Source organism: Mercenaria mercenaria, chromosome 11 (assembly GCF_021730395.1).
Source record: "Mercenaria mercenaria strain notata chromosome 11, MADL_Memer_1, whole genome shotgun sequence".
NCBI classification, from domain to species: domain Eukaryota; kingdom Metazoa; phylum Mollusca; class Bivalvia; order Venerida; family Veneridae; genus Mercenaria; species Mercenaria mercenaria.
In genome coordinates, this window is record NC_069371.1 from 36486296 (window position 1) to 36499069 (window position 12774).

Consider the following 12774-nt stretch of genomic DNA (forward strand, 5'->3'; position numbering starts at 1 on the left):
TTTATGCCCCTAATATATGCAGTGACACAGGGCCTTACAAAACTGTCATAGAATTGATACAGATAAGCAGTGAAATGTGTAAACGTTTAGAGTATTGGGCATGACACAACATCATCGATATTTGCAAAAAGTTGAGGTTTATTCACTGTGTCTACCTAATACATTTTTGTAACAGAAGTCCGCTTAAGACCTGCTAGAGGCCGTAAATGGTGTTATACATTTTTTATCTATCATCAACAGGCGCCGTCAAATCGTGTCTGCTTTTATTTTGCCTGCTTCCAAATGACTATTTTGACAGATTTTATCAAAACAATCATAAACAAATAAACACAATGCATTTGATTTTTTTTCTTAATAACTTAATCATTCAGATGTTAGCCATTTGTTCCACTGACCGTGTAAAAGGAACTACATTTTACTTAATTTTTCAAAATATCTTGATTAGTTTTAACTTATCGTCAAAAAATGGGATAGGTTTAATTATAATTTTGACTGTTTTGTTGAAGGAGTATTTCAGGATATCTTAGTTTGCATAAAAACAACATTTCCATGTAACAATTTTGTAATTTCTCAAAATTTCTTTTGGTCTAGAATTTTACACAAGGAGAAAATAAAATTGCCACAAAACAGTCAATATTAAACACTATATATGTTTCTATCCTATTTCCATGACTAAAATCTTTAAAATGATGCTTAATAAATATCTACTATGTCTTACAAAATATAGATGTAATTCATAAAACTCCTGTTAAACCTTTGGTGGGTCATAAAAACTTTTCTTAACACATGGCGGAGAACGGTCAATGTAAAACATTTGTGTAATTGTTTAAAATTTAAAACTGAAATGGCTAAGTGAAACTGTCGAGTAAAAAGCATGTTGTATTTTATAATTTTATTTTAGAGTTAGGTTTTGAAATGTTGATGATCTTTTAGATGCATGCCCCTTTTAAGTGTCGTCTTTCTGCTTGCAAAGACTTTATACATTGAAGACGTCTAATTGGTAGAAATAAGAGCCTTTCTTCATTTTAGTTTTGACTACTTTTTATCCAATTTATGTTCTGTTAATACGTATTCACTTGATAAATATATATTTCCTTTTGTTATCAAAGAGTATTACGCATGGATTGACCTTTGCGTTGACCATAAGACAGTATAAAAGAAAGTGAGTAATGGTCAGTTGTCCACTTCCACTTGAGAAAGAGCAATTTATATTCACCATCAAAGTAAGTTCTAACTACTGCTGCCTTTGGACTTAATTAGTTTTAATAGCTTTATCTTAACAATATATTTTTGTACTATGGACAAAACTGCAGATTAAAGCTAGGCTACTTATGTTCGGTATCCCCAGAAAAAAAAGATTTTTCTAAAAGTCTGGAATTCGTAAAATTTGTATTGATTTTAGTGAATTTGTTGTAAGTGGTTTGCAAAAATATGACAACTGTCAGCAGACGACTTTAAGCTATTTAATTTGAAGATCGAGTAATTACAATATAGATTTACGCCGCAAGTCTATCATGTTATACATATAAATTACGTTTGTTTTAAATATTGCAACTTTCACATACACAAAGAAATGTCAATTTGAAGATACATGAGAAAACAAATTACACGCAGATGCAAGGAGAGCGTAAGGGATGTTGCATTTTCACTATCACTACGAACAGACTTGGTCAGACCAAGTCTTCTATTACATTGCTTGGTTGCGTTCTACGCTTCGAAAGGATCTTCTCATAACCCTTATTGTTGTCTTACGTATTTCAGAACAACTGCAACAATGAAATTTGCTCTAGTAGTGCTCGTCCTCATTCCAATGGCTTTGGCCGTTCCTGATAAACGATTCATCCTCGACACATTGTGTAAGTACTCAGAATTCAATGCGTCTTGGTTAAACTCAACACACAATCTGTGCTTTTCTTACACATCCGACACAGATAAAGATATGCACACTTAAGACAGACGCGTGCATTGAAACTAGGATAGTAATATTTTCGTGATATTGTTCATGTTTATAAAATTGTGACTTGTGAGAATGGGCAGGATTACCATTAGCTACAAAACCATTTTACAGCTCTTTTGTCACTCTTTCCATATTTCCTGCAGTTAACAAAAAGCATAATCAGTAGTTAAGCACACTGTGTACTTTATCCGCCGGGGTGACCGTGTTTGGCTTTGTAATTTTTTGACAAAGAGTAGTTAGTAATTTTTAAAAGATGATGCTGTTCTATACGTAAACAGTCACTAAATTGAAATAGAAAACAACTTTATTGACAAATATTTATGTTTGGTCAGTTATGGACAGGAGGGTATATTTGTAATGTTGAAGTCCACGGGTCATGCAAAACTGCTCTTGTTTTTGATGAAAATTCAGCGTTCTACATGGCTTATAGAATTTAATAGATACATTTGGGTTCCTTTGATAGAAACAGCCATACTGAGGGGCAACACAAAATGAAAAATATGTTGTTTTTTTTTAAAAAAGAAAGATTAAACACACAATTTGGCTCTGGTAAAGGGGTCAGGGATTTTGTTTTAGTAGTTATATAAATGGGGTTTTTGGCGCAGTTTCACCAAATTTTAACATTTAACCTTGACTAAACCGACCATGCTGACCAAATTTCAACAATTTAAAACAAATTTAAAACAAATTTTAACAAATTATTGTTAAAACCTATGTAATATGATTAAAGAAAATTTTAAACACTTCCACAATATTTTGCAAAATCCTGCCAAGTGGCAGCAATGTGACAATGTCTGCCAACTTGGCAAACTTTGGCAAACTTTGCAGATTATTTTTATATAAATGTAAAGGTATTTAAACTATTTTCAATTAGTAAGTAATTATTGGGTACCAAGTAATTAAAATTTTACTAAGCTTTAATTTGAAAGTTTGTTTCTATCAGGGAAATGCAGTTCATTCGATACAGGTTATACAGATCATCCGATTACAGGTTCATCAATACAATACCCGATGCAGTTCACCAATACAAACTCGATACAGGTTCATCCGATATGTAGAATTTATGTAACTATCCCCCAAAAGCGAAATGTTATTTCTGTAATTTTGAATCGTTATAAGGATGAATGTCAAACATGTTCCTTGTGTAGATAACTTAATTTTTTCTTATACTTTAGATATTAAATGATCATTCAAGTCCTTGCTACTATATTACAATATAAATGAATTAAATAGCCAAAGGGCTGGTTATATTCAATAGTCCACAACTAAATATAAAATGTTTTATTGGGCTTTAATCGTTTATCCGTTCACCTATGGGCCTGGTCCCGTTAATAAAAAATTTAATATCTATTAATTAGTTCGGGTTTTTTCGATCTTAAACACACCCTTCAAAAGCACACTTGTTCTTTATTATTATATTTTTTGTGTTTATAAATTTTTATAATCTAATAAAATTCCATCTTACTTGAAATGCATTTAAATAGTTCAACGGCCATATCTTCAATGTAATATATCCATCATCATTACGGTCAAAATACTTTTCATTTTTACATAATCATAAAGAGTGTTATTATAGTATTCAAAAAGAAACACTTCACGTCCCACTTCCTCTACCCTTTCTTCTATTTTCCTGTCTTTCTTTTTAAGTTTAAGAATTATTTCAGCTAAATCATCAAGTCGTTTTGTTGTAGCAACTTCAGAAGCAGATAAATTTGTCAACAGTATTCTTTGTTCTAGCTAATTGTGTTTCTTGTTTTAAGAAAACATTTTTTACTTTTGTAATTTCTTGGGTATTAGTGTAATTTCTTCAACATTAGCGGTTATTGCTTTTAGTATTAGCAGTAATTACTTGGGTATTTAGCAGTGATTGATTCTCCTTGTTTATCTGATATTTTAACTACAGAGTCCAAATCATTTATTATTTTTTAATTTGATCATTAATTATCTAATTGCTTCAGTAATAGCAGTAATTAACTCTCCTTGTTTAGCTGATATTTCAACTACAAGTCCAGATCATTTTTATGTTCTTCAACTTATCATTAAATTCATTAATATCTTCTTGTAATTTTTTGTAATATTACTTAATTCTGCATATTTTAAATTATGACGGTTGTCAACAATACTAATCCAATTTCGAATTTGTTTTTTAAAGTCATCTATTTAGAATTAATTCTTTTTAAAGTTATCTAATGCTGTATCATGATCATCACCTCTTTTGAGCTGCCTTTTCCAATTCAGATTTATTCTGCAAATTAAATTTGAAAATGTATCGAGTAAATCTTGATTCCCTTTTGCCATTTCAGTATTTAGTTTATTTATTTCTGTTTGATTTCTAACTGATACATATTTTGTAACTTTTTCTCAGCTTCAATAATCTTATCTTTAGCTCTTCATGTTTAATCATACTATCTTTTAATTCTTGAACTTGAGTGTATAAAATGTTTAAATTGACTCGAAATACTTCTTTATGTTGTCATCTGTCAAATCAGATTTCTCTTCAAGTTCTTTAATAGAATTAGTCATAGCTTTCATTTCTCTTCAATTTACCTTGTAATTGATTAAATTAATAATGAATTCTTTTTAAAATCTTTTTTTAAAATTCGTCAATATTCTTTACTTCTACTTCTAGTGTTTGTTTATACTTTTGACATCTTCAAGTTTATAGTCATCTATTACACTTGAATTTTTTTATACACAAACCGTCTTGGAACTGCATCGTTGGTTTATCTTGGATTTCCTAGGTTGATTATTCATTACCTCCCATATCTAATGCTCTATTCATTGTGTTATCAAGTTCCTTATTCTATGAAGATACGATTCCGTTTCCTTTTTTAAGCTTTTGAATTGCTTTTTTAGTAGCATAATCACTTAAATCAATATCAAATTTAACTTTACTTACCTTTCAGTTTCACTTATTTGTTTTACATCATTAAAACTCCCATATATAATTATATATATACCAGTAAAGTTTTTTCTTAAAAACTTCCTCGGTTTGTCAATATATAAGAAATCAATTTTTGATTTGTTGCATTAGCAAAAGTATCACGATCTATATTTGTTCATTACAAATCATATCATTTTCTCGTTTACCCGGACTTTCAAACAAAAATATAATGTGAACAGTTAATTCGAATATCTTTTGGTGTTTTATAGTAAGACTGACTTAAATAAATAACACAACAGTTTTTTGTGACGCCCCTTGAATAAAGTATTTTGTTATTTCATTTTGAACTTTTTTATCTTCACATACAAAATCATCAAATATTACTACTTTTTGTTTTTCTGATTCAAGATTCTCACAAGGTTCAATTTGGTTGGGATCAGATGAATATTCAAGTATTTCATTTGGATCTACTTTAATTTTTTTTGCAATTTGACTTAAATGATTTATTAAATCCTGATATTTAGATTGTTCTAAGTTTTTAGCATACAAGTATAATTTATCATAATATATAAGAGGTTTTCGAAGTATATGCATTAATGTAATTTGTTTTTCCAGATCCAGAAGATCCACATATTAACATTCTAAAACATGAATCGGGCATAAAAGGATAAAAATTGTTTAAAGTTATTGGATTTACACTTTTTGTATCATAATTTGGAATTTCCATTTTAAATAAAATTTAAAAACTAAAGTTTTAAAACTTATATTACAATATCTTACATTATTTTACATTATTTTACAATATCTTACATTATCTTACATTATTAATAAAATGCAATCAAAACTTAATGAAATAAGAATAAGAAAAAAGTTAGTCGGGCAAAAGATGAGAAATCTTAGAGAAGAAATAATGAGAGAAAAAGTAAGAAAAGCTACAAATCGGGATATGTACACTGAAATTTATAAGCCAATTACTGAAGGAATAGAAAGTCAAAAAGAACAATTATCAAGTCAGTTAAAAGCATTACCTGGAATTAAGGAGCAATTAGCGTTATTAGGTGATGAAATAAAAGATATACAAACATATCAAGGTTTACCACAGCTATTCCGAGAACCGCTAGCACCATTACCGGACTCCTCTGAACGTGTTAAAAATCTTGAAAAAATATTGGCAGATTATGAAAATAAAATAAGAAAAGAACAAGCTTTAAAATCGGCTTCATCGATAGATTGGGGAGATGAACCTGCTGGATGGGTTTCTCAAGATGAACTTAAGAGATTAGAAGATTATGGAAGAAAAAAGATGGGAATAACTGAAACAACTGATGATACATCTGAAAAATCAGAAGAACTGGGAGCAAGACCAAAAGAATTCAAAGTTGATTTTAATAAAGGAATTGATTTAGATCTTTTAGATATAGAATATAACACACCACAAGAAGTGTTTGAATTTTTTCACAGCAAGTCTGAAAATCCTGATAAAAAAATGACTAGGGAAGAATTAGATAATATCATAGAAAATGTATTGGAGGATAAAAAGAAAATAACATCAAAAATACAGAATATAAAAAAAAGAAAAACATTAACAAAGATGAAAAAGAAAATAAAATACAATTCCTAATAAATAAAAGAGACAACTATAGTAATTACTTAGATGTAATTAGGGATATTCGTAAACAAAAAAAATATACGGGAAAAGGAATAAGATATCATAACCCATATAAAGTTTTACCAAATGGACAATATGGTAATTTAATTATTAACTTAAATAAACTTTATGGTCAAAACAAATTAATTGCTAAGGATAGAATAACTGGAAAAGAAGTCATTAACACTAAAGTTGATGATGATTTAATTGATTTGATTAATAAAAGATATAACAATAATAAAAAACATTCAATTCATTCAAGAAAAATATTTAAAGAATTAACAGAAAAATCAGGATTACCTATCAATAAAAGATCTATGAAATTTAAAAAAGTAATTAGGGGACAAGGTTATGACGTTTGTCCATGTAATCCAAAAGAATTGGTTAATGAGTTGGAGTTAATTTGTGGTTCAATTGATGCTGGAAATAATAATGAGGAACTAAAAAATGAAGGTATTAGAATAATTGATGAACTATTAAAAATGAATTCACTTTTACCAGAACAACATGAAATGTTATATAAAAATTATTTTTCTTGAATTTACACTTTTATTAAAAAGATATGTTTAATAATTATATAAATGGAACAAAAAATAGTATTAAGTTCTGAAACAGTTAAAGATAATAAAAATAAACCGAGTGATTTTACAATCAGATTTAGTCGTTCTTTAATTTTAGATAAAAATAAAACTTACGTTGTTGGTTTGGATAGTATTAACATTATGACCTACTCTTGGCATAATATTAGTGATGAATATGACAATAAAAGAATTCGTTATCATAATGGTAAGGATTGGAAAGATATCATATTTACAAATGGTTCTTACAGTTACACAGATATTAATAATTATATTAGAGAAACATTAATAAGTAATGATGATTTTGAATTTAATAAATCAGAAATTGCTCCAATAAGTTTGGAATTTGATTTAAGTATTTTAAGATTTTGATTTTCAATTACAGATAATTTTAAGTTGGATTGGAAATATCAAATTTTCATACATTGCTTGGATTTGAGAAAAAAATTCGACAAAACTGAATGGGGAACTAAAACACCAAATATAACTAACTCTATTGGTAAAATTTTTACATTCATTGTGATCTTATTGATAATTCACTTGTTGATGGTAATTTCAGTGATATTATCTATGCTTTAAGTACTGCAGATTTAACAAGAGCTTATCCATTACAAAAGAACCACAAAGAGTTGGATATTCTGAAATTAATAAATATATTATAAATTCAATAAGAAATATATATTACAGATGTATTTGGTAGAATAATTAATTTTAATGAGGTTGAAAACAAGTTTTACACTAATTTTAAAAGAAATTAATTAAACTAAAGTTTTAAAAACTTTAATTAATGAAAATTATAAATTTTAGTTTTATATAATGTACAAAAAAGTTTATGACAAAAATAAAGGAATATTTATTTATGTTGATGCTCACACAGGAAAAGAAATCATACACGGTACAGGTATCTTTGACACTTTAACGAAATTGTTTTCAAGCGGAGTTGCATCTTCATTAGCACAGCTGGAAAAAAAGCTTTGGAAACAGCAGGAAAAGCAGCACTTGAAAGTGGAACAAAAAAGGTTGCACAGAAGTTGGAAATTTAGCTGCTGATAAAATTGTTGAAAACTTAAAAAGAAACCTGCTCCAGCATTGGTAATTTAATTGCTAAGGAATTACAAGAAAAGAATAATAGTAAAAATAATAAAAATAATAATGATAAAGAGGAGGATATTAATATAAGATTAAATAGATTATTGTCAGGATCTGGAACTTCAGCTCGACAAAAACGTATTAACAGATTAATTTATAAAAACTAAAGTTTTAACTTTAATAAAAACTAAAATAAAAAATAAAATAATATATAATATATACATGTTTAGAACGAAACAATATTGCGAAAGATATGAATTAACTCCTATTCAATTAGATACAGCTTTAATATCTGTCCTGGGAAATAATGTTAAGCAACAAAAAAAAACGGATATCACTTTACCAATTAATGATAGAAGTTCATATTTTGATTGGTTTAATGGTTATTTTGAAGTAAGTTTTAAAGTAAATAAGCTTGCTGATGGTACTAGGTATAATGGAGCCCAAATTGCTCTAATTAATAATGCAGCTTCATTAATTGATCAGTTAGTGGTTAAACAAAATGGTAAAATTGTTTATGATTGTAATAATTTATACAAAGTAATAAATGTAAAAAATTTAGTTGAATTGTCTGAAGATTATGCAAAATCAACTGGAACAAACGAATATATTTATTTAGATACTACTGCTACTGCTGTCGCTGATAATAATTCAGGTTTTAAATTTAGACAGGAATTAATCCAGGATAATAATGAGGTAAATGCTAAGATTCCGTTAAATAATTATTCATTTTTTCAGGGTTTAGAAACTAATATTTTACCTCCAAGTCAAATTCAAATAACACTACAGCTGACAGATGATGATGAATTAATTTTTAGAGCTAATGCTGCTGATCCAGGTAGGGTAATTGTAACAAAATTAATTCTATGGGTTCCACGTTTGGTTTTCAATGAATTTGGGTTTGATCTAATTGCTACTGAAAGATTTACAAAAGCAAGATGGTCATACCTTAGGGAAATGATGACGCAATCAACTGATACACAACAGATTAATACAACTTTTAGAATAACGGCTGGTGTAACAAAACCACAACATGTATTTGTTTATTTACAACGACCTGACAAAAGTAATAATCAAGAACATAACCCACATTTATTAGATACATTTAAAGTTAATGCAGCAGATGATGCTTGTACTTTGAGTTCTTGTCGTCTTGAAGTTGGTAATGGTGTTTTTTTATCCAGAAACAGAATACACAAGTATATCAAGAATATATGATGATGTAATTAATTATTATTATAAACAAAATAATAAGACTACTGGAAGTCTGCTAAATAGATTTAATTTTCAAAGTTTGTATGGATTTGTTCATTTTAACTTGGAATATAAAAAGGAAGTAATAACAGAAGATCCTAAACAAATTACATTAACAGTTAAATTAATAACACTACCCACTGCAAGATATCGTAATTTACGCAATTGTATTATATGAGGAAACAGTTGAAATAAATACTATTGGAAATGAACTTGTTATTGTTTAAATGAACTTGCCCATTGTTTAAATAAAATAAATATAAATTAAATAAAATAAATATAAATTATAAATAATGACATCAAATTAATTGAATATAAAGTTAACCTTACAGATGGACAAAAAAAAAAATTTAGCCCGAGCCTACAACAACAAAATTCCGCATACTTTTAGATTAAAACATGAACAATTACATGGAAACTTCCCTTTACTATTAACAAAAACACAAATTAATCAAATTAAAAAAGCTGTTGCAAATAATAAGGGATTAGAAATTACAATTTCAAAAAGCCAAATGTCCAGTCAAGGTCAAAATGGTGGATTTTTAGGAGCTTTAGCTGGTTTGTTAGGAAAAACAATTCTTCCAATGGCAGCAAAAATAGCTCCAAAAATATTAGCCCCTTTAGGCATTGGAGCCCTTTCTGGACTGGCCAGTACTGGTGTTAGTAAAATACTTGGAAATGGTATGATTTCAGTAGCTAATGATAAGAGAAATATGATATCACCATATCTTACACCTAATCAAAGAAAGCAACTAGTAGGATCTGGAGTGATTAAATTAACACAAAAACAAAAACAAGACGGTGGGTTTTTAGGTATGTTGGGTGCTAGTCTAGGAATACCTTTGATTACATCTTTGTTAAGTGGTAAGGGACATGGCCAGGGTATACAGATTGATTCTCAACGGAGACCTTACAGACGAATTCCTATAGTAAAAAAAAAATAAAATTTAATAAAAAGAAAATAAAATTTATAAACAAACCTATTTCTAACTTTGAAATTGAACAATGGGTAAAACAATTAAAAATTTAAAACTTTAGAGGTGTGTTTAGTAGAAATAATTTACCAAGAGTGAAACTCTCGGAGACCACAGGTCTACCAAAATTAAAATTAAAAGAAAAGGACGAGTGTGGAATTATAAATTTGGACGACTCTGTTGGACCTGGAACACATTGGGTTTGTTATGTAAATAACATGTATTTCGACCCATTTGGACTTCCTCCACCAAAAGAAGTAATTAAGTATATACCAAATGTAAAATACAACAATGTTCAATATCAAGACAAAACAAGTATGCTTTGTGGATATTATTGTTTATTTTTCATTAAAATGTTACAAGACAAAGTACCATTGTATGATTTATTGTATAAAATACTAAAAATTAATAATGTAAAACAAAATGAACAAACTATTATAAATTATTTTAACTAAAAAGGACATTTATTTAACTTATTAAAACTGTGTTTTATTTAACTGGAATAATTAATATAATGGGAATATTCAATAATATAAATGAAAAAGTAAATAAAATAGAAAGACACTTAATAAGAAAACCTCCATTGTTTTTAACAAGTTATACCCAAGATACTGATGGTGGATTATTTCAATGGCAAACTGTAAATGCTAGTCCTGGTTTAGTTCAGGGTGGTAATATTGTGGCAATTAAACAAAATTGCATCTTAATTATTCTTGTTGATGCAATTAAATTAGATAAAGGAGAAGCTAAATTACAAATAAAAAATAAAGAAAGTGTAATTCTTCAAAGTTATCATGTAAAAAATAATAGAAAAAATGAATCTATTTCTATTAATTATGCAAATGAATTTAAAATGGATGATGTTTTTTATATTAATTCTTTAAACGTTACGAATATTCAGTTAACAATTTATGGTTCTATAATTTAAGAATTAATTTAAGTTTTAATTTAAGAATTAATTTAAGTTTTAATTAATTTTAAGAATAAGCTAATGTATCAATACCATTATCAAGAATAAAATCTTTTATCATCATAACATGATAAAGATGTTTTATTTAATAACATAACTGGAAAGATTGTGTTTATCAGAACGAATAACTTTAAAAGTGTGATTACTTTGGGTTGAATTAAACAAAGTATCTTTATAATTTTTATGAACTATTGTTTTCTTAACAACAAGTTTTTTAATTCCTTTACATTTTTTAACATTAACTTCATTTTCTAATAAATAAGAATACATTTTACTTCTTAATCCGACAAATTCAACAATTACTACACCGGCAGCTTCATCTTTAAATTTTCCAATTACTTTTTTATTATTATCGAAATAAAATTTTGAATTACTATCATAATCACTATTATCAAATAAATCTTTGTCCTTATAAAAATCCTCATATGCATCTTTGGTTTTAATTTCATAACATAATGAATCAGTGTCAGTAAACAATAATTTACAATTACTCTCGTACTTTTCCTTATGTAATTATAATGAAAATCATACATTAAATATTTTGATAAATCTAGAATGCACATTCCAACATAACAAGGTCTGTTTAAATAACAAACTTTCTTTTATTCTATGAATACCAAAAAGGTTAGAGTTAAACATCGTTGAACTAACAAATGAAGGTTTGGCTATGTATTTTAATAAAATATTTTCATCATGAGTTAATTTAATATTAACCCTCTTGCGTAAATTCTCCATCGTCTTACCGAATACAGAATTGTTCATTAACTTAAAAAAGTCCTTTTCAAATGAAGTTTTTGCTTTAGATCTTTTTTGAGTATTAAAATCAATATACTTTTTTAACCAAGGACTTTCATCAAAAGTTAATATTTTATGTATTTTTGTTACTTTTAACCCTAATTGTGTATATAGTTCAAGATTTTTAAAATGAACTAAAATAATTTTGTTTTTTCATTAAAGTTGGAACTAACTTCTTTACATTACTTTTTCCTATTTCAAATTCTGTTTTAATATTTTACTATAGTCAGAAAGCCATTGATCTGGTATTTTAATTTTTTCAGGAGCTAAAGGATAATCAATTGTGGGTTTTATGTAATTCTTTTGGATATTCAAGATCACATTCAACTATAAAGTTAGTTTAAACCTTTTGCAATTAATTTCTTGAATTGTTTTTCGGATATAAATTTAAAGTTTCCAGAGGGTAAAGGTTGACACATAGCCCAACCGTAAAGGTTATTGGCGTCGAGGTACATAATGTATTTAGATTCTAATTTAGATTATAATCTTTCCATATATTTATTGTTTGCTTTACTGTATCTGTTTGAAATATAACTTATTCCTCCTCTCAGTCCCTTTTCAATAAAAAGATACATATCAATATCAGTTATTAAATCTAAACTTAATTCCAGTCATTTTTAACATT

General features: G+C 27.5%; 1 protein-coding gene across 1 annotated transcript in view; it reads left to right on the plus strand.

Annotated features, from left to right (window-relative positions):
- Positions 1-1205: 1205 nt before the first annotated feature.
- Positions 1206-12774, plus strand: part of LOC123531550 (uncharacterized) — a 52538-nt gene continuing 40969 nt past the window's right edge. Inside the window, exons 1-2 of the mRNA XM_045312610.2 lie at positions 1206-1223; positions 1762-1856. Of these exons, the coding sequence (XP_045168545.2) occupies positions 1775-1856 (82 nt within the window). The 5' untranslated portion in view covers positions 1206-1223; positions 1762-1774. The remainder of the gene's footprint in view (positions 1224-1761; positions 1857-12774) is intronic.